The following is a 15,606-nucleotide window of genomic DNA, read 5'->3' as shown; positions in this document are numbered from 1 at the left end:
CCAGTTCATCCCTACCTTCAGTGCATCTGTTCATTTTAATTCCCTGCTGGTTTTCTCTTTTCCGCTCATCATATCCTTCAGCTGCTCCACCAGGTGAAAGGTGGCTCTAATGCCCCCACCCCTGGTAGATGTTGGCAGCTTGCTGTGGTGCCTGACAGCAGAGTCTGTGCCCTCTGTCACCGGCTTCTGGGACAAATATAGATCTGCAGCAGTTGTTCCTCTGATACATGCCATAGAAGGCACGTTGGTATTATGTTTGCCACATGCAGTGGAAATACTATTATAAATATTAATAATATGTAGTTATATATGGAGCTGCACAGAATAGACCTGCAGAGATTTTTTTTTTAATGTTGTCTCCATGTCTTCATGTGAGACGTGTTCTCATTTACATATTTTGTTATGTCAAATTGTAGACCTAATGATTTTATAATGTTAAAATTGAAACCAGTGAGATTTCTAGCTAGCGTTATGTTGCAAGTGTCGAATTGGATTTTGTGTGTGTGTGTGTGTGTGTGTGTGCGCGCGCTTATGTGTGTGTGCGTGTGCGCGTGCGTGTGTGTGAAGTGACGGGAAGTTTTAATCTCTACAGTATATGAGGTTATAGGTTGCACACAATAGTGTTGTTAAAGCCAAGAGCTTAAACAAGACTGCAACACTTTATAGTTTTATTGCTGCAAAGTTTAAAGCTCTTTGAAAGGGGAAGTACGCCCATTTTCAAAATGCATATGTTATTCCTATGATCTAAGACAGTCCAACAAATATTAGTAAACATGAACAACTCTCATCTCTCTCATCAAATCCAAAAACTAGTGTGCTAAAACTCAAACTTGTGATGTCATAGGGTATAAAGTGTGGAACTGCTCCATAGACTACACTAGTAAATTAAGAAAGACCTATTCAAAAAAATAAAATATATATAAATTAGATTTTTTTTAAAAAGACTAATTTAAAAAATATATTACGCCTACTTACACTTTAATTGAAGTGTTATTGATGTTACAGAGCTGTCCGTCAACGTCTGTTATGAACGTTGTCGTCACTACCGCATTGCATTGTGGGATATATTATGCCACCGTAGTTTCCATGTGCATACTGTAATATTTCCCCGGAAATAGTATGTAATTTGCGTACTATTGGTTTCATACTAAGGTTTTGGGCATAATACAGATTTGCACATACTGTTTTAACGTACTAAATAGTATGTTTGTATGGAATTTTGGATTCAACCTTACTAACTAAACTACTCTGGTTTCTGGCTTTGACAGAGAGTGGCTCATGTTCACAAATATTGATTGCACTTTACAAGGCAATAACATATTGGAATTCTTGATTTAGGTGGTGTTCAGCTTTAAGTAAATCAGCCAAGTGTTTCTGAATAGAACAGAGCTGATGTAATAACATAAGACAAATTTACACAGTAGAGCTTGGATCAGAGAAATGCAAAGAATATTTCAGATGAAGTACATTTTACTGGATTTGTTATATAAGGTGCTGCGATGGTCTTTGCATTAGACACATGCTGTTTAATACACTAACGTTGGCCTTTAAGTTGCAGTGGAACCTTTGCACATAAAGATAGCTGCAGAGATGCTATCTGTGTCTTCTTTGTGTGGAATTGTAAAGGTTTACTTCCCTTCTGCTAGTCAGACACCTCTCTTCAGTGTGTCATAATGATGTGATCACAGCTGACGGCCTGGAGGTTTTTCAGTTGTGATCTCCAAGTCTGATAGATCAAGACCTTTATTTGTCCCCGGGGGCAATTGGTTTTGTAACACTAACAACACAGGACTAGACACACAAGATAAAAAAAAACACACATACATAACCACATAAAAAAAAACACATAAATAACAGAAGTAAAAAGGTGAACACATGAAGTACAGAAAGAAATACAATATTAGTAAAAAGAATAGGCATGGTTGGAGATATACTGCTGCTTTGTTACCTGAGTTGAGCAGTGAAATGGCAGAGAGTATGAAAGAGAATTCATATCTGCTAGTTTTGACTGATGGTTGTGGGCGGGTACTGTCACATATAATGAATTCTGTCTTCTTTAACAGCTGTTTGCTGTACGGTACAGATAGGCATGTCTGCTGAGTGCCAATGATGTTGCCACCTTTTTGATCACCCTTGTTAATGACTTATTCTGTTTGAGGTTGAGGGATGCATACCACCAAATGAAAGCAACAGTGTAAACTGACTCAATAAAATATTTACAAGATTACAGGCTGCATTCAAACCAGATGAGGCGTTGCGGCGATTTGCCGCAAGGTTGTGCGGCCGTGTGGGAGAGTGACTTTAATGTTCCATTAACTGCGACGATTAACGCCTTTTGTTCTCTCGTGGCTGGGTTGTAGCTCTGGATCGTGGGATACGTGATTGGCCGCCGCAGCATGACATCGGGTTTCGTTTCTACAAAAGTTGATTTCTGTTTCTACTTTTTCGGCACGCCCTGCGGCCACTGCAGCCGGAACACACTACCCCCATTCATAATGAATGGGAAGACTTCCACTTTCGCAGCACCGCCTGATCTAGTGTGAATGAAGCCTAAGGCTACGATACAGGACAAGACACTAAATTATCACTCGTGCTCATGAGGATTCATACAGATGCTTCATGAGTGATTATCACAAATATTTCTGTCATTTAGTTTGGCTTAAACTCCGCCAGTTTTACACATCAAAGTCACAAGTCACAGTTACAGGTCTTGGGGAGCACTACTACACATGTGAAGAAAATAAAGCCTTGTGGCTCTTGTGTTGTGTGAATTGCCTCAAGGGATGTCACTTGGCTCCTTATCTCTCATCAGTACTTGACGCTAGCAGCTGGAGGCTACATTTAGGCTACTAGCATAAACACACCTGAATCTCCAAATTAACTTTTAGTGGTCAAGTTGCATTGTGAGTTATGTAGGTGCCAGGTTTTGACAAGGAAAATAATGCTTCTTCTGCATTGATTTTTATCCTTTTGTTAAAACTGTCTGAAGTTTAGTAGTCGACACCAATACCAGTGAAATTCCACGATTCTGGATACAAATTTAATACCAAGGTAAAAAACAAAAGCAAAACAATAAGTCACATGAACTTCAACATTCACTCCTTTATTATCGTTTGCATACTGGATTTTGTTAGGAAGTTAAACAGGTCATTTTTCCCTCTCTAATATCTATTTTGTATTCCTACTTGTATTACCTTTGCCCAATATTAATTTTTACTGAAATCGAGCCTCATAACACATCATAATGCAAATCAGTGGCACCTTCCATGTTGAAGTCAGCATGATGAGAGCTAGTTAACGTTAGCTGTTAGCAGCTGGTAAGCAGCACAGTCCTGCACGGAGCAAACAGCTAACGTTGACTAGCTCTCCTCCTGCCGATTTCAACACAGATTTGTTGTTTGCAATGTAGCATTATCAGGGAAAAAATAGGGTGTGTCCCCTGGACTCGTCGATAGTGAGTTTACTGTGTCCCAAACACATTTGCTATCGTCCCTGGGACGATGAGACGCCGTTAGTCTCGAGCCCTGATGGTACCTATGGTGCCTGTGGTACTGTTGAAAAACGAGTACTGTCACGTTTTTTGACATCAACTTGGTACCGAAGTATTGGTCCTGAATTGGTGGAGTACTCTTTTACTGATTTCATTAACCTGCTCACCTTGTAAAGTTAGCAGTAATAGAAGGGTAACTAATGGATTCAGCAGCTTTATGCTGAAAGGTCAAGGATTTTGCTTCCTTCCTTGAAGTCCTTGATATAAGGCAGTTAGTGATAATAATGCATTATACATACAAATGTAGAAGAGGTTAATCAAAATGCAAGACGTGTTCTAGGGAAAGTTACAGTTCCTCTTTGTCTAAACTTTATTGTTCGCAGCTTTTGCCAGAGTGAAGACAGTAGGAGATCTTCTTCAGCGTACAGAGAGCTCAGCAGCAGTTCTGTAGACCGTAACCTCTGTGGCAATCAACCAGCTGGTCTGAGGCAGTGATGGGGTACAGGGGGTCCATCAGTGTATACTCCAATTTGTTTCCCCCAGGCCTCAGTGGCCACAGCAAGGTCAGGCTGGTCTCTGGAGCCAGACCTGATGAATGGACCCCAGTGGATTTTCTCTGGCTGAAATGATAGGCTTCTGTGCCCATTGATTGACTGTCTTTGAAGTCTAGTTTTCCATTTCGCTGTATTGCCTTTGAGGATGCGACTATCCCAGAGAGCATGGAGGGATGGGGAGTGAGTAGGCGTGTGGATATTGCTTTGGATACAAATCATTGACAATTTGTCCATGGAAATTCAAATGGGGCTCTGGTTGTGAGGAGTTAATGAAGTAGTGGAGTTAGAGCTTTACTCCTCAGTGTGCAGACGGAGTAGAAAGGTCTGCGCTGTATGGTTCATGGATTTAATACCCTTCGTATGTATTCACTCACACACTGTATTTTGATTCACTCAGCCATTCAGTCTAGTCGATCAATGAATCCGTTGATCAGTTGCAACACTGCACTCCCACTATCTCTCTTTCTTAGACACACACATTGGAATTGCTGGTAATCAACTCAGAGAAAAAGAGATGTGTATCTCTCAACCCCTCATGCATTCAAACAGTGATGGTGTATTCACTGCAGTGGCTCCATATTGTCTCTGAGGGCAGGAGGCGAAACATGAGCAGCTTGAATGACTCCGGGTCATGAAGTCTGAAAGTCCAGCGAAGACACTTCCAAGTGGAGCCTGTGATTCTTTTCACTTGTTTAGTGCTGGTCTTGGTCTTCTACCATACATATTTATTGTTGCGTTAGATCACACCACATAGTCACCAGAATTAAGCAGGACTGTACAACAGCGGGTCGACTTTTCTGACAGCTTGAGCCGAATTGTCACACTCACCAACGCAGCTTCGCAATCAGTATGCTTTGAGTGAAACAATATCAGTGTTCAAAGTGTGAATCTGAATAGTAATTAAAATCTCCCTCTCATGTGCCATCACGTAACAATTATACATGATTGTCAGGCAAGTATGGAATTAGTATTCAGCTTTCCTCTATAAATGTTATCTAATCCCAGTTTGGCATTTAGCTAAAGCCAGTCTAGACCTGAGTAAACAGATCACTGGTAATGAAATGTAACCTCAGGATGAGACATTGTTTAAAAGACAAGCCTATTCTGATGCTGCAACACGTTCTCGCTCCCAACTCATCAAATATGGCAGCTTGGTCAGTGGCCCTACGCATCAAACTGTGATGCTCTACGTGGCTGTAGTTATGATGGGAGTAAAAGAGGAAGTCGAGTTATGTAGTATGAAGAGTGATGTCCGCCAATGGAGGAAGTTGGGATGAATGGTTGGGTCTACAAACACAGGACTTTCACCCAAGAAGCCGCTGTTTGACACCAAAAGTCAACGTAGACTTTTAATTTTAAGTTACGTAACGTTGCGTAACATTTAGGGATGCACCGATCTGACTTTTTCAGTCCCGATACCGATTGTGATACCTGGGCTTTGGGTATTTTGGTGTAAACCTTAACAATACAGCAACAAATTGGTCAAAACTTAAACAGGTATACAAATTCCAGTATATAATTTATATAGTATATAAACATAGAATTGAATAGATCGACCACATTGTTACTGATACCCAATCCAGATATTTGGGTCGTGTCTACAAGGTAACGCACAAGTTGGGAAACTCTTGCGAAAAAGTTAAGGTTAGCCATCGACCTCAAATAATTAAGGTTAGGCATTGACCTTGAATAGTTAAGTTTTTGCAGGTTTTCGCCAGATATCACAATTTGCGGGTTACCTTCTAGACACTACCAGATATTTGAGTCAGTATCGGCCCGATATCCGATCTGGTATCGGTATCGATGCATCCCTAGTAGTGCTACAACTTTTCTACATTACGTAATGTTACTACGTTACATAACATAGTCTACTTAACTACATAACAAACATACTTCTTTTTAACCCATACCACAATCTTTTCCTAAATGTAACCAAGTAGTTTTATTCTTGTGAAAGTGGAAGTTGATGCGCAGAAATGTACACATAAACAAAACTGACGCTAGAGGGGTACCTAGATGTTACTACTGTATGTTGCGTATGTAACGTAGCCTACTTAACTACGTGTCAAATATACTTATTTTTAACCCAAACCATGATCTTTTCCTAAATCTAACCAAGTAGTTTTATTGCCAAAACCTAACCAAGTTGTTTCCTGTGAAAATGGAAGTTGACAAGTGGAATATTTTAGTCAGTATTGGCCCGGTATCTGATCTAAGATCGGTATATCGATGCATCTCTAGTACCGTTACTACTTCTCTTACGTTACGTATTGTTGCTACGTCGCTTGCGTAATGTAGCTTAGCTTTCCTGTGAAAACGGAAGTTGAGAAGAAGAAATTGACACATGCAAAACTGACGCTAGAGGGGTACCTAGAGCGTCATAGTTTGATGAGTTTAGGACCACTGACCAAGCTGCCGATGCAGTGTCACTCAACTGAAAGTTACCTTTGTCCACATAAAATCTGTATTTTGTGCACTTTAATTCAAACCATGTAACCTCTCCTCCTTGTGTCCCATCGATTGCCCTCAAGGGAAATCAGTGACGGTTAGCTGACAATGTTTATCTTCTATTGCATAAAAAAAATGCATAATATACAGTATATGAGGAGAATGTGTCCTCTTGAAAGCTTTCAGCAGTGTGTTTTTTTTTTTGTAAAGTAGGTCAGTGTTTGTTGATATCTGATGTTGGGAGTGTGCCTGATGGAGAAAGCTGCACAGAAAAGACTTTGCTTTCACAGAACGACAGCTCTTCTCTTTCCTCTCTTTTTTATCTCTTTTTCCTTTCCTCCTCTGTCTTCCCCTATCTCTTGTGCTCTCATGTCACAGGCCCACTAGTGCTTAACTATGCACAGATGCTTTCGGAGGTGCTAAGGTCGGCTGAGTCCGCCATCAGGCTGTAGCATCTACACATGCAGGGAGCTGGGCTGCTTTGCCTGTCTCACATATCTCCCCTGGTGGAAGTGATAACACGCGGAGCTTCCACATTGTTGCTTTCTTACCAAGAACACGATGCAGTGAAAAGTGCCTGGTGCATTTTCATGTGAAGAGTCCCCAAAGTGCACCACTCATTTATTAACGTTTCTCATTCATTTTTGATGGCCACTTTATGTTATTAAGCAATGATTGTAAAAATTATCTCAGCAAGAAATGGGATTGAAAATCTGTCTGAGTGCTTGTACAGAAAAGTAGCTCATAATCAGTTTACAATCTATACTGGGAGAGCACTGCGGGTATAATTAACCTACTTCTCAACATGTGCTGCTAAACGCATCGTAACATAAGCTGTAAAATGTATGGAAATGTGTAGGATTGTCCTTAAAGGTGAAAGAAAACGCCTACAATGACCTGTTTTCACATTTATATCTGGCTCTCTGTGTGGAGCAGAGGAGAAGTGTTTCTGAGAGGGAGGATTGAGAAATACAAGATGAAATAAAAGAGGAAGAGAACAGTCTCATATTGTGATTCAACAAAAAAGAGAACTTCAGTTTGCGCTCTGTCTACATGCAAGTGTGTGTGTGTTTGCATTAAAAAGAAGATATTTGTGCAGAGTATACAGGGAGGGGAGAGACGTTGTTCCTCCTACTTCCTACAGAACAGCTGTGTGTGGCTATGGGAGGGTGAGGTTGGGTGGCTGCATGAAAAAAGGGAAGGAAGAGAAATGACAATCTCACAGTACGGCACATGCTTTTACCTCACTCACACACACACACACACACACACACACACACGCTGATGTATGGATCCTGATTGACAGCCATCAAGTTTCGTCTTCCTAGTTTATTGCCCGAGCGAGTGTGAAGTGTCATTGTCAATCTCGCCTTTTCTTCTCGTGGCTGACAGTGACATCAACACACTCGCTCTTGTCGGATCACCCGCATCCGTACTTGAGGAGCGATGACTGATCTCAGGATGGCTGAGGACACCTTATTGGACGGGCTGCCCAGCAGTCCCTCCAGTAAGCCTTTTCCCAAGAGACGATGCTTCAGCGATGTGAGTATTTTTCACTTGCTGAAAGTGAGAGAGATTCTTTGCGCTCTAGTTATTGTTGCTTGTTTAATAGTAGCTTAGAGACAGAAATATAGACGTGTTTGGTGCTGCATATTGGACTTTTGTACATTGTACAGATGCTCCACTGCACTATAGGATCTGTTTTTAGCCCCAAACAGATCAACTGTGTTTGGAAAGAAACTGCCTAAAGCACTTTTTCTTTTTTAACTTAATACAAATAGCAAATTCCTTAATTATGCTATTTTGTATTATTATTGTATACTGCATAACTATGGTTCACGTTCTACTGCACTAAATCAGCTCCTCCACAATCCAGGAGTGAATTGCTTCCCTTCTTTCTCAGGAGAGATTCAGCACTGATGTGGTTACCGTATGGCTCACTGATAATCTGGTCAGCATAAGACTATGTTTGTTGATGTTTGTTTTGCAGTCAGGGAGAGCGGTATCTCCCTGAATATCGTATGGCTTTGTTTATTTTCACATGCAACAATAGACTCCAGGCTGTACCTTTGGCTTTACTAGGTCAGGGTCAGGTGTGTGTGTGTGTGTTTGTGCAAGTGCGCTTTTATGGGTGGTGATATGTGTACCTTTAAGTACGTGCACATGTGAAAGTGTTTATATGCATGCACGTAAACGCTTTCCCGTGTGTGTGAGGGAGTGTGTGTTTTGCACGTCCTGCAGCGCCCTCGGTAAATTTAAGCTGTCATGTGGAAACATCAGCTTGGCACTTCAGTCCACTTGTGTTACATGGTGAATTGAGGGCTCGCCCCTTCAACAAGCACTGCCGCCAGAGCTGCTGCGATCCTCTTTATCTCAGGTTGGAGCTGCTTAAAAACCATAACGGTGGCCTCTGCAGATAAAAGATGCATGCCTGAGGGTGTTACTCTAACCTGTACCAGTAGGTCTGCTAATTGGACAAGTGCGTTGCAGTGCATAGTCAAGGTGTAATTATGAAATTCAGAAGCTTTTTTTAATCTAATGAGCAGCACTGGTATCAGTGGACACAAAACAATAAGATTACACCACGGGTTGACATGGAACCCAGTTGTCCAGACCATCCATTTTATTTTTTATTTCCTACCTTGCACACTCTGCCTGTTAAAGAATGACTCGTTCACACATTAAAGCTGCAGTGGGTAGAAATGGAGCAAATATGGATAAAATTAAGTTATTTTTATAAAATGGTCACTATATCCTGACAGTAGTGCACGAGACAGGTAATCTGAAAGAAAAATAATTAGCCTCTGGTGTCCTCCAGTGCTCCTAATGGCATCTGCAAGATTTCCGAGACCGGAGGAAAACAACCAGTCAGAGCCGAGCTGGAGCCTTGCCGTCCCTGAGCAGCTGTCAATCACTCGCAAACTCCGATCAAATGGTCGAACTAGGCAGCGCTGATCAAATATGAATCAATATTATGTTACTGTAATGGCTATTTCTTGCCTCAAATGTTTTCAGAAACATCTTGTAGTGTACTGTTTAGCTGTAAAATGAGAAGGTTTGTGACCCGGCAGCCATGTTGAGATCAGTTGAGGAAATACCAAACACCGCCCACCAGCCGGAGCAAACTTTCTCATTTTACAGCTAAACAGTAGGTGTTCCTGAAAACATTTGAGTTGAGAAATAGGCATTACAGTAACAGTATATTGATTAATATTTGATCAGCGCTGCCTAGTTTTACCGTTGATCGGAGTTTGCGAGTGATTGACAGCTGCCTCTGTTAAATGAACAGCCAATACGAACGCTTCTCTCTCTGAAATGACCTGTGATTGACCAAAGTCTCCCGTCACGGGCTAGATTTTTTGAAAGAAAACAGGGCCATGAAGAGGTACAGAAGTCAAATTTACAATATGCTCAACGGTTATTATGGAATTTTTTTCCCAATTATGCCAAAAACATTCTGCGTACTGACGGTTTAATGTGACTGAAAAGTCATAGTGCCTTCCAGCTAATTTGGCCGTTGCGTGCAGTCAGATGAGCTGTTGGCTGTAGCAACAAGAGAGAAGCACCATGGAGCTTTGGGGCTCATTTTCCCCTAAGAGTTACTTGTTTACAGTGTGTTTGTCTTCAAGCGTGGAGAAGCGATTCTCCTGGTGTTGAATGGAGTCTCAGTGAGATTGGTGTCAAGTGGGGTGGGAGATACGTTACGGAGCATCCTCGTAGTGAAATAAGGAGTTATAGGGGGTTGTCAGAGATTCCAGTGAGCAGAGATGAAGGATGAGTGAAGACTGCAGGGAAAGCACATCAGCAAAACTGTCAAACCCATATCCCTTTCTGGATCTGTGTCAACTCTCTTCCGCAGAGCTCGGACCTGTTTGCCATGATCGAGAGGATGCAGGTACTGTAAGTGGTCCCCAGGCTCCCGCCGTTTGCACTGGCTCCATTCTTCCTCCCGAGCTTTAATCAAAGGGCATCGTCCGAATTTCATCCGCTTCTTTGGACATAAAACTTCCATTTACTTCTATTTCCAGACTCCCGTTTTTCTGCTTTTTCCTGCTATTTTTGTATTCCAGATCACAACCCTGCTGCTACTGCAACACTTTTATGTGTGTGTCCACGCATCCCTCTCTTTGCCATTAATGTGTTTTTTGGTATTTGCAGCAGTGCCAGCCCTAGGCTGCCTTTAGAAACCTGACTGTGCTGAACAGAGCCTTTGTGTTTTCTCTTCACGGCTGTGTTTTGCGTCACCAGATGTGTGAAATGTTGTTATGGATTTGTAGGGAGTGTAGTTTTGTTTTGTATCCAGTAATGTTCAACTCCAGAGATACATGAACTAGAATTAGGAATAAGCTAGTGGAAAACATACTTTGTTATACTAACTTTGATACTATAGGCTTCCACTCATTAATCTTTTAACTGAATCATGATATCATTTTCTTTGTCTTCCTTTTTTAATTTAGAATTAATTGGTCTGTAAACTGACAAAACATGTTTCCTGTTGTCAAATACCTCATAAAATTGACCTTGAAACTTCGGCATTGCTGTGTCAAGGTCAACTTAAAGGGACAGTTTGGGTGTTTTTAAGTGGGGTTGTATGAGGTATCCATAGTCAGTGTATTACCTACAGTAGATGACGGTCGACATGCCCCCAGTTTGGAGAAGCAGACAGGAGTTGCCGCACGGAGGCAAATCAATATACTGCTGTGGACGGGGCCGGCAGCAAAACATATTTTAGCCACCTAAAAGAAAGGTTCACCTAAAAAAAAACAATATCAGTTTAAGTGTACACTATATTTAGAATATTTTCACCGCTTTACCTTGTCGTCAGACAGCCCTTTCCGACGGGGAACCGAAGCCGTTGCATCTATCTATGCTCTCGCCAAAGCCACCAGACTCCATTGAGAAAAAAAAAAGTAATTTTACCTCGCAGAACACGGGGGTTGCTGGTCTACCGCTCCCTTGATATGTTAGTTTGTTTGTGCTATTGTGGGACTTTGGTGAATCCCAACTAACCAAAGTCACACAATGACAGAAACTAACCGATCAAGGCAGCAGTAGACCAACAACTGCCGTGTTCTGCGAGGTAAAATTATTGTTTTTTTCAATAGAGTCTGGTTGCTTTGGCGAGAGTACATTAAACTGATATTGATTGATACTGTTATTGAGCCTTTCTTTTAGGTGTCTAAAATACGTTTTGCTGCCGGCCCTGTCCACAGCGTGCTGACCGTCATCTACTGTACGTAATATACTGATTATGGATAAGTACCTCATACAACCCCACTTCAAAATACCCAAACTATCCCTTTAACATGATCCTGAAATACTGGAAACACTATTTTTTAATTGTCTACTATAATAACATCTTAGGTGGAAGAGAACATGGCTGAAAGAGGCACACAAACGTGATTTAGGTTTAAAATAATGTAAAACACTGTAGAGGCTCAAACAAGAACATTTTTCTGAAGTTCTACTGCTGGAGCATGATGTCTTGGTGTGAAGTCATGTCTTACTAATGCGTTCATTTTAATTGTAATGTCTGAAGTGTCTGAGCTACTTTTCTGGGGGGATTCAAACCGTATTTATTTTGTTTACTTTTGGTTGCCGAGCACCTGAACAGCACCGAAGCAACACTTCCTCGTTGCAGACAGCATATTTTATTATTAGCAATGCGTATTCTCCAACAAGTTAAGGGAATGAGGGAGGGAAAGAGAAACAGAAGCAGTGGAGCAGTCTTCAAAGAATGAATTTAATGAAAGCATTTCCAATTTCCATTTGGTTCATCTTCCTTAGTCCTACAAAAAAAATGCGCATCAAATTTGATAGGATTGAAATCTTGCTGCGGGGTATTCCACACAAAGAGGCCACTGATCAGGGATGCTTTGTTCCTCATCTCTCTCTGTGCTTTGGGAACTGTCAGTAGTTACGAGTCAGCAGAATAAGGAGAGATAGAGTAGATGCAAAACCCTGTTTTGGCACTTTTTGGCCCTTAAGTGGAATCATGGTTAATGATATCTGCAGTATGGCATGATGGAAACACCTCCCCCTTTTCTCATGGACTTATCTTTTTTCGCTGTCGTCCCCAAGATAACACTCCTCTTTACTTCCTCTTTCTGTGGCCCATCTGGTGATTCAGCTTGTAAAAATGAATTATTGTCACAAAGAATTATCTCACTCCACGCTGCTGCACAAGACATTTCAATCAATAATGCTCTGTGTGTGTCTCTTTCTCTTTGTTTCTCTTTGCACTTTTGCACGTATTCCACCTGTTCCCTCAGTATATCCTATCATTTCTTCTCTCTACAGGGTTGCAGAATGGATGAGCAAAGATGCCCCCTCCCTCCCCCCCTCAAAGTGAGTCGCAAATCCTCACATCTCCTCTTAGACCGCCGTCTGGTAAAGCATCCGTAATGGCAGAGTTATAAACCTTCCCTTATCGGCTGTCAGGCAGGCTTTAGGATGCTCGCCGACTGAGTTCGGAACTAGATAGGCTAATGCAGCTGGCAGTGAAGACTGGGAGATCCTCTCAGCAGGAGGTCTGAGGTCAAGTCAGAGAGGGCGCACAATAGATGGTAATCATCTGAAATAAGAACATAAAACCATTTATCGCTGTGACTTGACAAGAATAAGGTAACTTGGCGAGGGTTTGGATACCCTCTGATATGTATAACATGGTTTTTTGTTTGAAGAAAAGACCTATATGAAGTTTCCTTTACAGCACAGTGTTGAAAGAGAAAGTTCTACAGTCCAATTGGCATGAAGGAGAATGTCACCCTATCAAAATAACACACAACATTAGCTGTCAATGATGCACACTATATGGCCAAAAGTGAATGGACACCCGACAGTACACCTGTGTGTGATTGTTGAATATCTCATTCTGAAACCACAGGCATTAATGCTTCCACTCTTCTGGGCAGCTTCTCTGCAAAATGTTTGAGCCTAACTTTAAAGGATTTGTTCCCATTGAGCCATAAAGAGCATTAGTGAGGTCGGGCACTGATGGAGGATGATAAGGCCCGGCTCACAGTTGGTGTTATTTCATGCCGAAGGTGTTGGATGAGGTTGAGGTCAGGGTTTTGTGCAGACCAAAATCTTCTAGACTAAAGTCGGATAAAAAGAGCTGGCTTTGTGCAGGGGGATAGTGTCATGTTGAAACAGGAAATGACTTTCTGTTAACTGTTGCAAGAAAACTTTGGTTTAAAATATTATTCTGTCTTGCAGCAGTTAGTTTTCCCTCAATTAGCGCTAATGGACTTAGCTCATACCATGAAAATAGCCCCAGACCAAATTTATACAAAAGTATGTGGACAGACACATACTGTACTTTGGGCAGCCTGGTCTCACTCCCAGGGCATTGAATATCGACGCTTAGGCTATGGCCCTCTGCGTCTTAATACCGCGCAAGGCACCCTTTAGCGTCTGTATGAGACGCACCGGGCTTTCAACTAACTCCAATGTTAACCCATCTGAGTCATTTTTAGACGCTTAGTGCAACGGACACAGTATTTAAGAGTGAGACACTAAAGGTGGCAGTGGATGGGTTAAACAAACACAGGACTTTTACTCAGGGGACCGGCGCTCGTGTCCTATGTGAAACCAAAAGTTGAGTTATTTTTACTGCTGACGTTATGACGCTACGTCACTGAGTCACATGACGTTACGTCTGCAGCTTAGGTTATGTAACAAGCGTAGTTGTTTTAAGCCAAACCATGATGTTTTTTTCTAACCCTAACCAAGTAGTTTTGTTGCCTAAACCTACAGTAAGTGCCACCGTTTCACAACGAACTTCTGCGTCAAGATATTACACAAAAGGATGCCGGGGGTTTCTGCCCAAGCAGTAAAATAAGACGAGAAGGGATGAGATCACTTTGTTTTGGAATATACTTTAGTTTACCATGGCCCATGTCTCGGTCAGTTTTGGTGGCATATTTTTCTTGTTTCCTGGACAGTCAATGATTCCTCCAAGCTGGTTAAATTAGAGACATACTTGTCACAAGTCCATCTCTGGATATGCTTTAATTTCCTGTATTCAAATGCACACAAGATCAAAATGTTGATTGTTGACTTTTGTTCGCTTATTACAGATTTTTCTATCAACCTTGATGGCTGCACAATTTCTCAGACTCACACAGTTAAGAATCTGGGAATAGTATTCAATCCCTCTACATTTGAGCCACACATCAAGTATTTAAAAAGAACTGCCTCCTTCCACCGTCATAAAATAGACGAAATACACCCCATTTTTAACAAAATCAGACACTGAAATCCTCGCACATACCTTCATAATATCTAAAATAGACTACTGTAATGCACTTTTCTCAGGCTTACTGTACATATGACAGCAACAAACGGTCTCCAACTGGTCCAGAACGCAGCTGCCAGAATTCTCACAAGATCTACGAGGTTGGATCATATAACAGCGGTACTGATGTCTCTGCATTGGCTACCAGTTCCTTCTTACCTATAAGGCTTTAACTGGACCAGCTCTTTCATATATCTTCAGCCTTATTTCCCCGTATACTCCATCACACCCTTTACATTCCCTTGATGCCGTTCTTTAACCATTCCTCGATTTAATAGTGTTCGAGTTTTTGCCTACTGAGCTCCACTTCTCTGGAATAATCCCCCACTGCACATTTTTCTTACTTCTACTTTGAAAACGCATCTTTCTTTCTGTTCACTATGATCTTCCCATCTGGAAACCCAAATCATTGACTGTTTTACCTCGTTGACAACTAGGCTAGCTACCCCAATCCTGTTACGGTTATACTGAATGATCTCTGTTTTTAAAATAACCTCAACCGTGTTGTCATATTAGCATTATTACGTGTGTGTGAGAGTACTTTTACTAATTTACATGTAATATTGTCTGTTTTCTTTTCTATTGTTTTTTAATGACATGTGAAGTGTACAGTGACTCTCTATGTAATACGCACTTTTAGTTGAAGTTGAATAACTGCACAAATGTAGACAATGTAATGGAGTCACTGGAAAACTGGCTTTTTTAGCTATCCTAAACGCCAATAAAACACCAGACTTTTTCTCCAGCGCCACCATGAGGTTGACATTAATGGTTTTAAGTGAAATGTCTTGATAACTATTGGATGGATAGCCTAT

The 15,606-nt window shown here is 41.4% G+C and overlaps 1 protein-coding gene across 14 annotated transcripts in view; it reads left to right on the top strand.

Moving 5' to 3' along the window:
• Window positions 1-15,606, top strand: part of rap1gapb (RAP1 GTPase activating protein b) — a 136,586-nt gene that overhangs the window by 92,930 nt on the left and 28,050 nt on the right. For 5 of the 14 annotated variants that reach the window (XM_074639943.1, XM_074639937.1, XM_074639890.1 and 2 more), the window contains one exon: window positions 12,793-12,840. The exons of 1 other annotated variant lie outside the window; for it this stretch is intronic. In XM_074639943.1, the coding sequence (XP_074496044.1) occupies window positions 12,802-12,840 (39 nt within the window). In that variant the 5' untranslated portion in view covers window positions 12,793-12,801. Of the gene's footprint in view, window positions 1-7,689; window positions 8,035-10,351; window positions 10,388-12,792; window positions 12,841-15,606 lie in introns of those variants that run through there. 8 more of the 14 variants (XM_074639920.1, XM_074639912.1, XM_074639889.1 and 5 more) reach the window with 5 other exon arrangements.

Source organism: Sebastes fasciatus, chromosome 1 (assembly GCF_043250625.1).
Source record: "Sebastes fasciatus isolate fSebFas1 chromosome 1, fSebFas1.pri, whole genome shotgun sequence".
Taxonomy (NCBI): domain Eukaryota; kingdom Metazoa; phylum Chordata; class Actinopteri; order Perciformes; family Sebastidae; genus Sebastes; species Sebastes fasciatus.
The sequence above is the reverse complement of the archived record's forward strand: the minus strand, read 5'-3'. Positions and strand labels throughout refer to the sequence as shown.